The sequence below is a fragment of the Suillus clintonianus genome (genome assembly GCF_016758775.1).
Source record: "Suillus clintonianus strain FC179 chromosome Unknown DEU56scaffold_7, whole genome shotgun sequence".
NCBI lineage: Eukaryota > Fungi > Basidiomycota > Agaricomycetes > Boletales > Suillaceae > Suillus > Suillus clintonianus.
In genome coordinates, this window is record NW_024539231.1 from 344593 (window position 1) to 361713 (window position 17121).

General features: G+C 50.4%; 6 protein-coding genes across 6 annotated transcripts; 3 read left to right on the forward strand and 3 right to left on the reverse strand.

The window, feature by feature from the left end:
- Nucleotides 1–643: 643 nt before the first annotated feature.
- Nucleotides 644–3726, forward strand: DEU56DRAFT_776160 (uncharacterized protein). Its single transcript, XM_041351691.1, has 4 exons — nucleotides 644–783; nucleotides 838–1176; nucleotides 1226–1341; nucleotides 1391–3726. Exons 1-4 carry the CDS (start codon nucleotides 664–666, stop codon nucleotides 3591–3593), a joined length of 2778 nt encoding a protein of 925 aa, XP_041213428.1. The 5' UTR covers nucleotides 644–663; the 3' UTR covers nucleotides 3594–3726.
- Nucleotides 3727–4748: 1022 nt separating this feature from the next.
- Nucleotides 4749–6536, reverse strand: DEU56DRAFT_776166 (uncharacterized protein). The gene is made up of 8 exons (XM_041351692.1): nucleotides 6352–6536; nucleotides 6282–6302; nucleotides 6217–6228; nucleotides 6094–6162; nucleotides 6029–6036; nucleotides 5277–5979; nucleotides 5102–5227; nucleotides 4749–5049 (listed from the first exon to the last, which is right to left on the reverse strand). The coding sequence occupies exons 1-8, from the start codon at nucleotides 6415–6417 to the stop codon at nucleotides 4996–4998; spliced, it is 1059 nt and encodes a 352-aa protein (XP_041213429.1). The 5' UTR covers nucleotides 6418–6536; the 3' UTR covers nucleotides 4749–4995.
- A 20-nt stretch (nucleotides 6537–6556) lies between these two features.
- Nucleotides 6557–7919, forward strand: DEU56DRAFT_879509 (initiation factor 5a). The gene is made up of 8 exons (XM_041356064.1): nucleotides 6557–6701; nucleotides 6771–6846; nucleotides 6899–6981; nucleotides 7038–7058; nucleotides 7128–7193; nucleotides 7245–7406; nucleotides 7462–7493; nucleotides 7553–7919. Exons 1-7 carry the CDS (start codon nucleotides 6663–6665, stop codon nucleotides 7489–7491), a joined length of 477 nt encoding a protein of 158 aa, XP_041213430.1. The 5' UTR covers nucleotides 6557–6662; the 3' UTR covers nucleotides 7492–7493; nucleotides 7553–7919.
- Nucleotides 7920–8178: 259 nt separating this feature from the next.
- Nucleotides 8179–10640, forward strand: DEU56DRAFT_776173 (hnRNP A1-gamma isoform). The gene is made up of 7 exons (XM_041351693.1): nucleotides 8179–8318; nucleotides 8371–8743; nucleotides 9135–9175; nucleotides 9245–9279; nucleotides 9350–9475; nucleotides 9524–9778; nucleotides 9830–10640. Exons 1-7 carry the CDS (start codon nucleotides 8276–8278, stop codon nucleotides 10421–10423), a joined length of 1467 nt encoding a protein of 488 aa, XP_041213431.1. The 5' UTR covers nucleotides 8179–8275; the 3' UTR covers nucleotides 10424–10640.
- On the reverse strand, nucleotides 10564–13467 carry DEU56DRAFT_776179 (Golgi complex component 7-domain-containing protein). The gene has a single exon (XM_041351694.1). It carries the CDS (start codon nucleotides 13341–13343, stop codon nucleotides 10818–10820), a length of 2526 nt encoding a protein of 841 aa, XP_041213432.1. The 5' UTR covers nucleotides 13344–13467; the 3' UTR covers nucleotides 10564–10817.
- Nucleotides 13326–17077, reverse strand: DEU56DRAFT_776181 (uncharacterized protein). Its single transcript, XM_041351695.1, has 12 exons — nucleotides 16948–17077; nucleotides 16225–16855; nucleotides 16049–16166; nucleotides 15955–15991; nucleotides 15687–15856; nucleotides 15550–15556; nucleotides 15301–15465; nucleotides 15037–15198; nucleotides 14561–14923; nucleotides 13988–14450; nucleotides 13458–13934; nucleotides 13326–13394 (listed from the first exon to the last, which is right to left on the reverse strand). Exons 1-11 carry the CDS (start codon nucleotides 17026–17028, stop codon nucleotides 13726–13728), a joined length of 2406 nt encoding a protein of 801 aa, XP_041213433.1. The 5' UTR covers nucleotides 17029–17077; the 3' UTR covers nucleotides 13326–13394; nucleotides 13458–13725.
- Between the last annotated feature and the right edge of the window lie 44 nt (nucleotides 17078–17121).

The following is a 17121-nucleotide window of genomic DNA, read 5'->3' on the forward strand; positions in this document are numbered from 1 at the left end:
ACATCCTGTACGTAGCCTCTCATCGGGCGCAGCAGATGAAATCGATGCAAAGGTGTTTGGGCGCGCTGATGGAACTGGTGGAGCATAAATCAGTGACCTAGTACGAGAACGTATCCTGTCGCTCGCTCGGTAGGAGACGACAGGCAGGACGTTGAAGCCAGTGGAATATGGACCATTGCGTTGTCTCTAGGCGGGAAGAAAGTTAGCGGCAGTGTGTGCTGAGCTGTGAGGTTGCGGAACATTGACGCAGGCAAGGTCTCCACTAAATGGATGGGACACAGAGGGAGAGTATTGTCTGTCTGCTGGGGTCAAGATGGTCGGCGAGTGGTGAGTGGATCCAACGATGGGACTGCGGAGAGACCTTGGTCATACTCTCGGCCCAGCACGAATACGTGTGGGAGTAGTTGTGTGCTCGCCAGAGATGAATACTTATGTTTGCGATTGGTAGATGGGACGCCCTCGGCTGAAGAACACAGAGAGTAATCAACTAAATCTGTGATGCAAAGGCAGGCGAGCTTGTCGCAATTCTTTGCACAGGTCCTGGCTTGGACCCCAAATGGGCCGGGGGGGGTTTGTATCTTTGTATGTTTTGGCTGCCATCAAATGGGCCGCAAGTTAGCTTAGTAATACAACCAAGCACGCGATCACGTGCAACTTGTCTGCATGATTCAACTTCAAGTTGCAGCAAATCATTCATCGAGCAGTGAACTGAGGCTGCGTTTGCCTTGCGATCCTTTTCTACTTCAACTATTGCAGGACATGGGTGTAGCGGGACTTTGGGAGGTTTGTCGCATGAGTTGACACGAAGTTTCGTTCTGAGTCATGGTCTACTACTAGGTGCTACGACCTGCTGGACAAACACAGTCTTTAACGCATCTCTCTGTTATCCAAGGATTTGAAGCCAATGCTGGTGGCCGACGAGGCTTTCGCATAGGCATTGATGCCTCGATTTGGTTCTTCCATGCCGCGTACGGTAAAGAAGGAGAGAATCCGGAGCTGCGTACGCTCTTCTTTCGCTGTTCTAGACTCATGAACATGCCTCTTCTCCCACTCTTCGTATTCGATGGTCCAAAACGGCCTTCGGTCAAGCGCGGGAAGAGGGTGGGCGGCAATGCGCACTGGCTTACTACTGGAATGAAAAACATTATTGCTGCTTTTGGTTTTGAGTGGAGAACGGTGCGTGTGCACAACAAGTGATGACGAACAGAATATTTACGCTGCACAGGCTCCTGGAGAGGCTGAAGCTGAACTTGCATATCTGAATCGCATGGGAATCATTGATGCTGTACTCTCTGATGATGTTGATAACTTTCTATTTGGTGCCACAATGGTCATCCGCAAGTAAATTGTATCACCCTAAGCAAACCGTCAAACGCTAACTGTCGCATAGTCCCAGCAACACGCTTTCCGGAAATCGTGCGCACCCGGTGAAGAACGCTGAGGGACGTGATGATGGAAACCACGTCGTGACGTATCGCGCCGCTGATATTCTCTCCCACGACGACATCCGTCTCTCGCAAGGAGGATGTATCCTAATCGGCCTCCTCTCTGGCGGAGATTACCATCAGGCTGGCGTTCAAGGTTGCGGCAAGCTCATTGCTGCTGCCCTCGCACGTTGTGGATTCGGAGACCGACTGCTTGAAGCTGCCAGCTCCCTCAGCCGTGAAGAGCTAGAGAAATGGCTTGACACATGGCGTGAAGATGTGCGCGAGGAATTGCGTACGAACAAGAGCGGTCTTATCGGATCGAAAAAGCCTGCACTCGCAAAGAAGATTCCTGATGATTTTCCTGATGTCGATATTCTACTGTCCTACACCAATCCTATCACGAGCGAGACAGAGGGTAAACCGACGCGAGAAATCACTTGGGAACAAGAGCCCGACATTGGTAAAATCGCTGGACTTTGCGAACTGTACTTCGAATGGGGTGTGAAGGATGTGATTATCAAGCGTTTTCGCACCGTTTTATGGTCAAGCGCTGTACAACGTATCTTGCGGCGTGGCGCGATGGAAAAGGATGAGAAGAGGCGTAAGGGTTTACCAATGAGCCCAAAAAAGAGCAAGACAACAGGCAAGCTCGCGCCCGGAACACCCTCGAAGATGATTACAAAGTACTTTTCGTCGATGAAGCTCAACTCCCCAAGCAAAGACAACCGGAAGGAGGAAGAGTGCAGTGATACTGAATCTGAAGCAGAAGAAGATAGGCTTATTGTCAAGATTCACTCTTCGCGACGGCACGCGTCCACGGATAAAATTCTTGAGTATCGACTGGAGATTGCGCCTGCACAGCTTGTACGACTGGCTGGGGATGGTGTTCAAGGAATAAGGCCCCCAATCGAAGTAGATGCTACTTTCGATGAAACTGAAGGGGATGATGAGGACGAGGACGGCGGAAAGCAAAAGGGCAAGAGCAAGGGGAAGAAACCTCCACCAGACCCTAAGAGCCACCTTCGTGTATGGATGCCAGCATGTATGGTGCAGATTGTGGAGCCAGAACTCGTCGAAGCCTTCGAGGACATCCAGCGCAGAAAGCTGGAGAAAAAGACCAAGCGAACGAACAAGACGGATGGGAAGAAGGGTGCTTCCGCTGCGCGGGGAGACAGCGATGGAGATGCTCTCCCTATCCTAGCTCCTGCGAAGAAGAAACCTACCCGTCGGAAGAAAGCGGTGGCGGAACGGCAGGATAGCGGGCTTGCTCCTCATCCCCTCCCAATCTCAGATTTCATCAGTGCTTCTGACGATCCTTGCTTGGAGCCCAAGAATCCTGTTGGCGCTAATCCGCCTCGGCAGTCACAAATTGGTTCTAAGAAACATACGAAATCATCGGACTCAGATTCCCCACAATCCCATATAACTAAGTCTCCAAGAAAATCAACGCAGCAAACATCCCCGCGCTCACCAGGCTTGACCAGGCGCATGGGTTCAACGTCACTCATACAGCCGATGCGCAAATTTAACGATATCATTGATATCTCGGACATGACGGAGAGGAAAAAGAAGGATGTTTCCACCGCCGAAGGCGACAGCGATAGAGATGCCCTACCTCTTTCATCTTCTCCGAAGAAGACAACAGTCCGCCGGAAGAAAGCGGTCGTAGAACCCCAGGCCACTGCGCTTGCTCCTCGTCCTTTCCCACTGTCAGGTTTCATCATTACTTCTGACGATCCTTTCGCAGAGCCCACACATTCTATTCGCGCTCACACGTCCCAGCAGTCCTCACAAACCGGCTCTAAGAAACATACCAAGTCATCTGACTCCGAACCCATCCCACCCTCCGCAACCAAATCTCCAAGAAAATTGCCGCAGCAAACATCCCCGCGCTCGTCAAGCTTGACCATGCGCCCGGGTTCACCACCATCTATACGACTGATCCAGAAGTTCGACGATATAATTGATATATCCAGTGATTCCGATGTACCATTACCACCCACGAAACTTTGTGTCAAAGCACCCCTGCTACTTGCCAGAGAGAGAACCAAGAAAGGGGATGGTTTGTCTCACGTCAAAAGCAAACGCCCTGACCTCGAGCCGATGTTAAAGGGCAAATCAACGAGGACGGTTGTGGCGGAGAATGATATCATTGATTTGACTTGATAACTCGACCATTATATTACCCGGTTGGTTTTGGGTTGGTTGATCGTAATTTAAGCTTTTGGATGTACAACAAGTATGTGTAGGATCAATGGGATCGATACCCTAGAGTTGTGGGTTTTGAATTATCAGGGATGGTCATTCTTCGGACAAGCTCGTCGATCTCTCCAGTACACGACCAATTACAGTAGATCGACAATAGTCACCTTATGCAGCAGCTTTCGGTGCCAATAACGAGTCTTTCAGACCCAGTTTCTATGTTATGGGAAAACTGGGCTTATATCTCAACATGATCATTCATACCGTGTCCATTGGAAGATCATGTTGTATTTCACAATTCTTTAACTTTGTTTGCCGCGGCCGGTTTCTAAACAAATTTGCAGATCATAAATCGTTGTAACTTGCCTGTCTTACTTGACCCGATGATTGATCACACTGCCGCTGGCGGCTGCTCCTAGGTCCCGCCAATCTACAGTCATATTTATGATCCGCAGACTCCGCACCATTTCATATGCGTACCCTCGCGTCACCTTTCCGCCTCCCCCCCTCCCCCCCCTCACCCTCACACCACTCAAGTGGCCCGCGCCCCCGCTGATTCAGCTGTGGCCCGCGCCGTTTGAGCATGATACTCCGGTAGGTGGCACGACAGAGAAAGAAAAATATGGCGAGTGTTATTTCGGATGGTGCCAACAACTATGACTCCCCCTCACCCATTCATACCCCCTTACTGCTTCTGCCAGCTGACGTTTCATGTTTCGTTTCATCATTTGTCTCCTTCGCCTTCCAACAATTTCTTACAATGAGCCCCAAAAACGCTGCTCGCGGCCTCACCTCCAAGTCACATTCGTAGCTACTGACTGCGACACCATCGACCACGCGTCCCATCACTACCACTTTCGCATCTACAACATCGATGAACTCGGGCCTTCATGCAACGATCAGACAGCCTGGACGATGGTCTCGTTTCTGGCTGTTTATTTGTTGTACCTCTCCCAAATATACTCAAGGTCGTCGTTAGTCTACCAAAATTTTCTATTCCTCCAAGAATGATGATTTCTCCCACCTCATCCGACATACCATGAAGCTCATCTCACCCCCTCGAGCTATTGCGTGGCTATCTATGATCATAACAGTGCCGCAACTTGCAAGCTTAGATACTGGCAGCTCGATAAAAATAGTGAGCATTGAGCAATCTATGGACGAGTGGATACGAAAGCGAGCACTAGCGGAGACAGTGAAAGGTATCGATACACCATCAAGAAGAGTGGCAGTACAGTAGTATCTCAACAACAATTCAAATCAAGAAAACAGAAAGCGGAAATATGTAGAGTCCATTCATATGACAGTAAAAATTGGTGCGAACGATTGGGGTGTGCCGAGTCGCCGATATACATACCTAACAGGCCTAACCGCCGGCTTTACCGAGCAAAGCATAGCCGCTTCCTGCTGGGCCGTGCAGCTACATTGCACGCATGAGAAATACCGAAAACACGAAAAGAAAATAATCATACCTTTGAGTAGCATCGATGGCAAAGGGGTTCTCCGTCTTTCTCCGTCAATCTAGTTGAATCCAACAGAGTATTACACTCCTTGCACCTCAAACATCCCTTGTGCCATGTCTTTCCTATGGCCTTCATCTATCCCACATATTAGTCAAACTCGCGTCGGCCTCTTGATAAAATTTACCTGTTCAGCGAAATAAACATTCTTCCCGCACCGCGGACACGCTGGAGTTGCACCCGCAGAAAAGACCTTTACGGGAGTGCCACCGCTACCAAATGCTGCGCCATACCGCGTGCCAGTGCCAGTTGGCTGCAACGGCGTCGTCGAAGATGAACTTGAGCGTCCAAGTGCCACAGAAGATAATTTCGGGGTAGACGTAGCATAAGTCCCATTGCCCATCGATTTAGTCGGACTCAATGGAACAGTACGTGGCATATCACCGATGCGTGCTGTGCTAGTAGCTGTCCCCGCAAACGTGAGCGTTGAAGGCGGCGTGGATTCTGCCGGTGTCTCTTCTCTCTCTTCCTCACGGTGCGAGTTTGTGTTGAGAGGTTGATTTCGGGTTTCAGAGCTAATATCGGGAATAGGATTAATGGGTGAGCGATTGTACCGTGCAGGGAGGACCGAGTTCGCTTTGAGGATGGGTGGTGGCGACATGGCACCGTTCGTATAGCGTCCTGTGCCAGTATTGTGCGGATGCACCGGTGATCGCGCACCTTGCCGCTGGCTTAGATCTACAGATTCGCCGCGCACAAGAGTGGGTGCAGGGAAGGTGCTGCGCACGGGTGACGCAGGAAGTGGTGGAGGCGAGGCCATGTCATTACGATGGGGAAGATTGGCATGCCTCAGGTCGCGAGTGCCGAAGTTTCGAACGTGACATGTTTTGCTGTAATTCAGGTCAATGATTGGAAGACACGAAGAGCCGCGGGGATTACCAGTATGGCTAAGGAGGGAAGGGTAAGCTGCACGACGCAAAAACATCCTCACAGACAAAACGCACCTCCTGATCGTGTTCAAGAAGAGTAAACGAGTCCAATCTCTTATTGCATGTCGTGCAGGCAAGGCAAGGCTAACCGGACTTGTCGTAAATCACACGAAGCGAGGCGTATGTGGGGGAGCTCACCTTGTGATAGAGCTGATTACGTTTATTAATAACATTTGTATTGCAGAGTACTACGATCAGCCCACCTTCCTGCCAGGTCCCATCACCTGTCGGACGTCATAAGAAATTCGCGAAGCATGAAACGAGGCTGCTAACCTGTTCTGCAGCATAAACAGCCTTGCTGCATCTAGGACATATCGGCGTACCGCCAAACGGGTGCATTGTGACTGTAAATTTGACTTGTACCTGATCAAGTTCAAGTCTCAGATTAGTATCAGTGCAAGCTTGGAGGATGGTTGTGCTTATGAGCGGATGTGACTATGTAATGTGGAGGAGTAACGGGAAACATCCATCGGAGATTGAAAGTTAAATCGCTTTTTTGCTACACGCCAATCTTTCGTTCATCGCCATCTCCCTCCCTCTTATCCAGTTCATAGATTTTTGTTTTCTCTTCTTATTCCGCCATCATGTCTGACGATGAGCAACACAACCAGCAGTTCGAGCAGGTCCGCCTATCTGATCTATAACGCCCGCGATCATCCTAGACAACTGATTGCGCGATAATCGTCATATAGGCTAGCGCAGGTGCCTCGCTCACTTTCCCTATGCAATGTTCTGCGCTCCGCAAAAACGGCCACGTTGTCATAAAAGGTGCGTTAGACTGTATCTGTCTTGCATTGCCGGTCCGACAACCTTATTCCAGGTCGTCCCTGCAAGATCGTTGAGATGTCCACCTCCAAGACCGGAAAACACGGTCACGCGAAGGTCCATCTCGTCGGTGTCGACGTGCGTTCATGTTCCACTAAACCTGCGAATTGCTGCCTTAATTTCCGATCACACAGATCTTCACTGACAAAAAGATGGTAAAGTATCAATAATTGACTCATAGACATAAGCGCTGCCGCTTACGGCTCCCTTATGCCTTTTTATAGGAAGATATCTCCCCTTCCACCCACAACATGGACGTCCCCAATGTGAACCGTACTGAGTACCAGCTCGTGAGTGTGCTGTTTACATTCGTCTGCTGATGTCACTTAAATTCGCGGTAGCTCGGTACCGATGACGGCTTCCTCAATCTAATGAACACTGACGGAGGTACTAAGGATGATGTCAAGCTTCCCGATGGGAAGCTCGGTGAAGAAATCTTGGCTGGCTACGAAGTTGCAGACACCGTCATGGTCACGGTCACTGCCGCGATGGGCGAGGAGCAGGTACATTTATCATGCAACATCCTTTCAACTTTCTGACTCCTAATGCGCGTTCTAGGTCACATCTTTCAAGGTCTCCAATCAGTAAACGTATGTCTTTGCTTTGATTATATGCTCTGTCCGCAATTTTCACACTATTTGTTATCAAGGTCTTTCGCTTCTGATTGTCGTACACGTCCTGTCATTTTTCTGTCACGTCAGCTATTCTTACTTTCAGTCGATATCTGCGCATGTACTTTCATCAAGGCATTGTACTGAATGTACATCAGTATGACTAGGTTCCGGTGTTGAAATAAAGAATTATGTATTTCATGTTGTAGACAGGTCACAGGAGGCATTTATGGAGGAGATCGTGGTCTCCCATTTATTCCGATCATATGCCCACTTCTGAGTTGTCGCAGTGAACGCCCGAACCACCTCCGGATAAGAGTTAGTACCCCTACGTACTTCCCCAGCATGTTGGAAAGCGCTTCGGTGGAAGCGGTTGTCCTGCTAGCAGAATAACCGCGATAATTCTGCCCCCTAACTATCACCAACATAGTCTTGGTGGCATGATGGCATGCTGTGGTCAGACCACTGAGTAGATATGGCAGCCCTGCCAGTCAAATTTTCCGTGGGTCCACGGTTGGTCCACGGTGATCCTCGTACAGCAATTACTTGTAAATGTTAACTACTATTATTTTCTTCAAATTTTATTTCTATATTACATATAAGTGACTTCTATATATAGGTTGTTTGGTTGAGCATCATCCTACCTTTGAAAGTGCACAGGACTCGGTATTTTAACGCTTTACCTTGCACAGCGACCACGACAATACTATCAACCACAACGGACAAGCCCTCGGCTAACGGATTATTGAAGGCTCATCGACATGGCAAGTTCCAAGGAAAACCCAGATTCTGACCTCTACGGAGGTGAGTGTTATTTCATGACATCGGCTCTAGGGCAATAACTCACATTGCGCAGACTTGTACGATGACGAGTTCACTGTCCCACTGGACGATGAAGCCTCACCTACCACCGAGGCTCCTCCGCACGCCGACAAGAATCTTGAACCTGTGAAGATGGAGACTTCAACATCGACCACGTCTGCGTCATCGCTACCTGCTAAACCTCAGTCATCAAAAGGCGACTTTTCTATGTCATATTCAGCACAGGTTGCAAAGCAGTTTTCTGCGTACCAACAGACACCGAGCCAGGAGCGTATTCAGAAACCACCTTTGCCCCTTCCACCAAATCCGAGTACACAAGGTGGGCCTTCTGCAATAGCAACACACGAAGGACCGACCGACAGCCATGCGGACAGGCCTATCCGACCGTCGGAAATGAAAGATGAAGGGTAAGTGCACGCTTGCTATATGTATGGTTATTTCTTGTCTGTATTCTCCTGGGGGCGAAGCATTTCTAGACTCGGTCTCCGCTATGTCTTGCACGATAGTTTTACCCTTGTCGTTCTTTCACGAGAGATGAACGAACAGGGCCTGACAGTTACAGTACATGCCGCTGCACTGCTACTACTGCTTACAGTCGAGCTTACTATCTGCACTTACACTCTGCGCATCGCCTATGCTGCCGTCTTTCATACTCTCATGGCTACTTGCTATAATTGGTCACTAATCACTTATATCTTTCTGGATACTTCCGTGGACCCATCGACACGCTCTACTCTTACTACATGCCTTGCCTCACCTACGGGTCCTTGCCTCACATACGGTCGTCACCTCCGATAGCAAAATGTTTATTGGCGGCCTTAACTGGGACACTACAGATGGTATACGCCCATGCAATGACAATCAACTTCTATCTACTGACTATTATCCTATGTTGTTCTTATGAGCAGAGGGTCTAAGGACATATTTTTCGCAGTTTGGCAAGGTAATTTATTTTTGGATTTAAGCTGTTGATGGATGTTGTCGTCGGGTTATGATACTGATGAGCATTTAAGGTGGATGCTTGTACGATTATGCGCGACCCGGATGGGCGCTCAAGGGGTTTCGCGTTCCTGACCTTCGATGAACCAGAGAGCGTGAATGCTGTCACCGGAAGGGAACATGTTTTGGACGGGAAAGCTGTCAGTGTCTCCGGCTTGCAACTTTTCGATCACTAACGCAAGCATTAGATCGACCCAAAACGCGCGATTCCCCGAGAAGAGCACCTAAGAAACACGCGGTACTTTGTTGGCGGTCTCGCCCCCACAACCAATGCAGACACCATGCGCGAGTTTTTCGCGCGGTTTGGGAAGGTCGTCGATGCGACAGTCATGGTCGATCGCGAGTCAGGCCGTTCCAAAGGCTTTGGCTTCGTCACCTTTGAGGACTCGAACAACTCTGATGAGTTCGTGGGGAAACTCGGGTTGATGTTGGATGATAAGCAGGTACGTATGGATGTGCCTACCGAACACATTCTCCTCTCAAGTTGTCGACAGATCGAAGTGAAAGCTGCTCAACCCCGAAGCCAGCGCGATCAAGCGCGAAACATGCAACAGGGCAGCCGCGAACCCTATTTCAACGACTCCGACTCACGCACGCCCAACACGTCCGCAATGGGCTTCCCGCAACAGCCCAACTCCGCAGCCACTAACATGCTTTATCAACGCGTCATGAGTCACATGCCCATGATGGGAGCAGCGAACATGGGCATGATGAATCCCATGATGATGGGCATGGGCATGGGAGGCATGGGCGGCATGAACGGTATGGGTGGCATGGGCGGCGTGGGTGGTATGGGTGGCATGGGCGGAATGGGCGGCATGGGGATGAACATGATGGGCGGTATGAGTCCTATGGGTGGTATGGGTATGAACGCCATGCGGATGGGAATGCCAGGGATGGGGATGATGAACGCTGCGGGTGCAGGCGCGGGATTGGGGATGAACAGCATGGGGATGCGGATGCGACAGGGCATGACTGGCGCTGTTACCCCGAACGCGAATGCAGGGCGCATGACGATGAACCAGGGATTGGGTCCTTCGAGAATGTCGAGTCGTGGACAGCATTCATTCCATCCATATGCACGATAGTGTGCTGGTATTTTTATTTGCTTTGCACTTGCTGATCTGTACCATATATCACCACTAGTTATTTAACTATGCATGGCTGAGTGCATGACAAACTTCTTCTTGAAGTGCGCTGTCCTCACGTAGCGACAGTGTTGTCTACCAATATCACTACAATTTCAGCTACACTAGGAAATGTCATACTCAGGAACTACGAATTCGAACCAGGCTTAGGGCATCACAATATGATAATGCCCTCCTGGATGCATACGTATATGTTCAGTGTAGATCGACACTGATACTCTAATTCCACCTTGTTCTTTGTACACTTCAGCTGAATTTTGTCTCTGAGGCGTATCCAGTTGAACCTAAGCATGTCTAACTAAGACCAAAAGCAAAAAGACCCCATCAATTGTCATCACGTCCACCCTCTCATCTTCGCCACTAGCGCTAAGACCTGATCACCAGGTATTTTCTCCCCAACCACCCGATTTCCTTCTTCGTTGTTCATCCCCACATACTCTTTCCACCTATCCAATTCCTCATACTCAACATTGAGTGCCCTCACGATATTCGACAGATACCCAAGATCCGATGAGAGCTGTGCCGCGCCTGCGACGGAAAGCGTACGGATTTTTGGCAGGACGTTGCTGGTAAGATGTGATAAGATAGAATGTCCGAGGGATGACAGCCAGGCTGCTGCAACTGCCTCCGGGCTCAGCACTACCGACTTGGAAGGCATGACGAGCGAAGCTCGTCGGTTGTGTCCAAGCTCAGGGGATTGCGTTTCACCCAGACCACTCAGATATGCTTCATCAACATTCGGGAGTGTGTTGAGTGAGAAGCCCAGCGCGTCGTCGTCTGCATACACTTCAAAGAGCCGCGGGAGATTTAACAGCCCTTCAGCAACGTGCTGTACGGTATCACTGGGGGAAAGCGAAAACACAGGCACGTGCAGGTCGCTGGCCGTGCGCATAGATTTGGGATCACCCGGTGCCGCCCAGAGGGCAAGGGATGCATAGGGTGAGAGATGCGCATGTAAAGGGGCAAGAAGGGTATGCTGGAGTGATGACTGAAGGGCCCTGGCAAGGGACGCAATGGATGCGCGTGTTGTGGTGAGGAGTGGAATAGGGGGATGGGATTCCGCAGAGGATAAGAGAGTGTGCAAAGCTGCGCTATTCAGAGGGGACTGCGCAAGGAGCAAACTAGCACCCTTAGTTGCACAAGGTGTATACAAACCGCCTTCGTGTTGTGCCAGCCGAAACGCCGTGGCGATTTGTACGAGTGCAGCTCGCAGCTTGCCCTCAAATGTCCCAAGTCGGTCAAGCACGGCTCTTGTAGAAGCGAGGAGGTGTAAGACAAGTTGAATGTTGCTCCAGTCCTGCGGGGAGTAATCCAGATCCGCGAGGTCATCTTCGGATTCCACATGAGCAGTTGAAGGAGCAGTTAGATTTGCGGTCAGAGATTGGGTCCAAGAGTCAACAAATGACGCGAGAGCCGTATCCAACGCGGAGATAAGTCCAGGAGCAGCATATCCATAAGTAAATGACATGCATCGTACGAGGCTTTCCTCTGCAGCACTAAACACATCGACCGCGCGCTCGCGAAGAAGGCGAGCCCGATCAGTGCTTGGGTTCTTGTTAGGAGTGAGTGTAGAGGGAAAAGCGAGCTCATCAGAGAGGAGGCGCCGCTCCAGTGTGCCGTACTCAACCTGGAAGTCGAGAAACGCCTGAAAGAGCGTTTGGTCCCAATCAAGTTCATCATTGAGTGTAGAGTGTTGGGCCCGTGAGAAGTTCGTTGCTGAATTTGAGCGCCAGGACATGGACATACGCATGGAGCGGCGGCGTGTGTGCTTCGGAGGCTCCAAAGTGCTGTCCGTAGGGATAACAGAGAACTGTATTTTCTCCATGATTTTGTCTGTGCTCGCCGCGAACTCCTCTGTCGTTTTGTAGATGGCTATGACATCCTTGAGAGCAGATGAACCGGCGGTGTTGAAGAGGGATGCAAGGCGTTGCGGACACGAAGGCTGTAGTGTGGATAAAGTGGAAGTGATGAACGTCGAGAGCGTGATTTGAGGATCAGGAAATATGGCAGGAATAGACGTGCGTTCTGCATTGAGGACAGCCAGGAAACTGGTACAAAAAGTCGCCCAGAAGGCGTTGAACGTCTGTTTCGGCAGCGCAGGCAATGACGGCTCCGTGTCTTCCAACACCTCGCTCTGCCACGAAGCAACCAGCCCTGCTCTCCGAGAGCCAAAGTAATAGTTCCTGAACTCACTCTCCCTCTGTATGTTAGAAAATATCCCGTAAAAGTTTCTACAAATCGCCGTATCGCCCGAGTTGATTGCGCCAACCAACGCGGAACTGAGGGCAGCTTCGAGTTGGTTTTGAAGGGACACCATCAGCGCACGACGGGGCTCGTATTCCGGGGTTCCTGCAAATACAGGCATACTCCTGCTAGCCTCGTTCAATCTCTCAGCAGCCTTGTCATATGCACGCTCCGTCAGCAATGCAATAACCTCTGCCTCTAAGCTGGACCACGACTCTGCCTCACGTAGCACATCCCTCACAGCCTCCATCCGTCGTTTTGCAGTGTCAAGAGTCTGCAATTTGTCGAGAGCAGCAGAAGTGCCTGTTCCTGCTGGAATGCGGGCAGTGACGGTAGCGAGAGCAGAGTGTAGGGAAAGAGCACCGTCACGCATGAAATGAAGGTCGTACGTGAGACGGGGAGCGGTGCGCGACACCTCATCGATCGTGTGCTCGAGTGTGGCGGAAGTTGTTACTGCTGAGAGGTCTGTGGCGGTCAGCAGGTCCGCCAGTAGGGATTCCAGAGCAGCAAGCGGAACATGGTTGTCCTGTGGTGTAAGCGTATCGTTGAGCCATGTGAGCACGTCGGGTGTATCATCTAGCTCCTGCACGAGCGCAGACGCTGATGTGGACGCCATACGCTAGAGTTTCAAGTTGTGCCTGTGGTTGTTTGTGTCAGGCAATGAGATCTGACAGAAAAGTCATCACAGCATCAGTTAGCAGGTCTGTGGAGCTGAAGCGCCGGAGCCCACTTTCTACGATCACACAAGGATAGTGAAAGACTCCAATCAAGGCTGTATAGCAGGTTGGTACAAGTTACAATTGTAGTAGAGTAACGTCCAGGTCAAAGAAGACAGTTCCAAAAACATAAATAGCAAGGGGGTTGGATGATTGACTGCAGAACTAACGTACAAATTGGTTGAACATGATGTGATGAAGAACGGAATAAAATGGACATCTCCTCTAACCACACTTCAAATGAAGCTCGAGACAGATTAAAAGGACCAAGTATCAAAAACGCTAATGAACCCCATTCGCAGCTACATTCACTCTACCTTCCCGCAGATGCTGCGCCGTGCGCTCAGCAGCCGCATCATATACGTACTGCGTAGGCTGTCTTCGAGCCCACGACGCATTAGTATGGTACCCACCGCGTGTCTCCTCGTCCGAGTCCAGTGCAACCGATTCGCGTCTCGGTTCATAGTACAAGTCACTCGAGTCGTGTTGTTCTATATCGACAACACATCAGCAAACCACAATTTTCAGATCAACTGTAACGCACCATCGTCGACTTCTTCCACGACTCTCCTCTTCCCGAGCGCCTTCGCGCTCGGTCGTATTGGGGACTTAACTTCTTCTTCATCGGCATCGTTTTCGTCCATATGTAACCGGTCCAAAGCACCACCCATACTTTCCAGCGAGTTCCCCCTTGATGGACGCACGAGACCACCCCTGTCTGGTGAGGGCGGACGCGACGGGAATGCAGGCGAACGAGGACCCATAGGTGGAGGCGGTGGTGCGAGCAGTGTTGGTGTACTCATGGACTGTGGTGGCGAACCATAATGTGAATGGGCAGGGGAGAGTGCGGGAGGGACCCGAGGAAGAGGATGGGTTTGTGAGGGAATAACGGGAGGGAGATCGTGTTGGCGGGGCGAAGCAGGTGGTGATGGAATCGGAGATGGCGTGCGTGAAGAGCCGCCTCCATAGTCATGTTGGGATTCTCCGAGGTATTCATTTTCCATATGCTATACCAAATGTCAGCCTCAGTCCGGAGGTACAGGGAAGAAAATGAATGAAAATGGACAGAGTACATAGAAGTTGTAATGGCTGAGGCAGCAAAAAAAGAAACACTCACTCTTCGGTCCATCTTCACATCCCTCCTACTAATCTCAACAGCCACCCGTTCCTCCGCGACCCGCATAACATCATCATATATTCTCAACGCCCCAAACAGCGCCTCATTCGCGTCAAGCAACGCCGCAAGAAGCTGTTCCTCCAAAGTCTGTTCTTCTCCATCTGCATTATAGAATTTACCCTCCATGCCATGGTAATCTCGGCTCGGAGGAGAACTGAATTGGACATCAGGCTGCGATTTCGTGCGTCCATTTCCTTCTGCATTCTTTTCTCGCTCACTGCGCGACCGTTCGGCGCCTGCAGACGCCCATGGAATTTGGGTATATATCAGTTCTTGCGACCCGCGGCATTTTGTCAAAAATTCCTGTGGATCGGTCAGATTGATGTCAAGAGAATAGGGGCAGGAGAGTCATGATGCCAGGTGATGTGGCAGACTAACAAATGGAGATCAGAGGTTAACTGAGAAATCACACGCACCGGTATTAGGCTCCCTTCCATCTGCTCCGGTTTCGCGTATGCAAGCATTTCGCTAAGGACGGTCGCATTTCCTTTCGCGATCTTGCATTCCTGGAATAAGCGTTTCATGTCCTCTTCAGGAGGAATGACACCACGCTGGTGGAGACTCTTCCTTGACGGTCGCTATTTGCGACAAGACGCCATCGAGACAAACCGCGAGCAAAAATAGAGCAAGAGAATTGATCAGGGTACCATCATAAACCACAAACCAAAAAAGGCACTAACCTCCTCTATTGGCGGACGCGTAGGAACTATAGGGGGGCTAAACATAGCATCCTCGGTGTCAAAGGGAATCCCCACATCAGGCTTATCAGCAGGTTTTAATCGTATCCATAGGGCACGGAAACCGTCCCTATCACGGTCGCGATCTTTGAGCGAAAAAGGCGATGGTTCAGACTTGGGTGAGGGGTGGGGACCTGTGAAGAAGAACCGGCAAGAGGGTGGGTCAGTATCGCGAAGAGAACGCAGGTTCGGATGAGGATTTGACTCAGAACCGATGGAGATGGGGTTACAAAAGGGGAATTGTGGAGTAAACGAGGAAACGTTATTGCGAAAGATGCTCGGGAAAGGGGGAAGACTGATAATAATTTTAGCAAACCGATGAACACGTACGTGAACCAGTGATGAACGCGGCAGCTGCGAGCACTTCCATTAGTCGTTCTCTGACGACAGGACTCGTTCTTGAGCTTGTTAGCACGTCCTCGAGGGTGTCAATGAATTTACGGGAGCTGATCTGAGTGAGAAAGATATCGGACGCGTTGCGGAGCATTATTGCCCATAACTGTGCAGACAGTGATGCAAATTGGACAGAGAATGGACAGATATGCGTTTTCCAAGGTGAGAGATCAAAGACAAAGCAACCAGAAGGGTAGTGCTCACCCTAGCAGCCGACAATTGAGATTTAGGCTCTGCATATCTGTATCCAAAATACCTGTCAACGGTGTAGAAAGTAAAATTTGGGTAAGAAACGCACTTGAATTCCCGCCTAAGGGCTTTCATAGCCTCCTTGGCATTCGCTTCAGTAGCCGACGCGCGGTCGGAAACTTCAAGTACGAGCGCCCAGTCCTCCGATGATGTCGCCGTAAGGTACCCTAGACCGACATTAATCCCCGCACCATCAAAGACACGGTATCAGCTTAATTGACGCACCGATCATGCGCGTAAGCTCTGAGGGATTATCTTCCTCGCGCCAAAGGCGGTCTCGACCCTCTTTGTCCTTTTCTCTTTCCTTTTCCTTCTCACGAGTTTCGCGCTCTTTGTCACGCCCGCGCTCCTTGTCTTTGTCCCTGTCCCTGTCCCTGATGATCCCGTCCCAGAAACTCTTCCTCTCCTTCTTCTCTGCCCTGTCCCTGTGATCCATTGGAAAAGAATCGTCTGGTAATTCGTGGACATGGTGCGGGTGAGTCTGTTGCAGGGCGTGCTCCAAATGTGGATCAAGAGACTTCAGTATACCAAGTGCGGCAGGCGCAGGCTGTGCCTTCTGGATCTTACGTCCATCTCTCCGTACGATATGGGCTGGGTTTGGGTTAGTCTGGGGAGTGGGTGTGGGTGCGAGTGTGGGCGTGGGCGTGGTGGTAGTGTGACTGGTAACGCTGTATGGGCTGCTAGAACGCGCGGGTAAGACTACAGGTGAAATTGAAGCTAAGGAAGACGAGCGGCTCGGTGACATCGGAGGCACAGCAAACTGAGGGTACGGGCTAGAAGGGACAGGGGGCTCAGATAGCACCTCCCAGTCACGGTGGTCCTCCGAGGGCTGTTTGGGGCGGACAAGTGGTGCATCCTACACATATGCATCAAAATTGGGGTTAGTGATAATCCAAGTTATGACATGGATGATTGTTGCCAAAAGTTAAGTGAGAGATCAAGACTTACATCGTCGATGACCACATCAACATCTCTGTGCGAGGTTACCTTCTGCTGCTTCGCTTTGTCGCGCCCAAAAAGTTTCTTCATTGGTATGATAGATAGAAAGAAAAGAGTTGGGAGTAGATGGATGAGGACTACAAGCAGTCACTTACACACGAGGCTGTGTATCACAGCTACTGC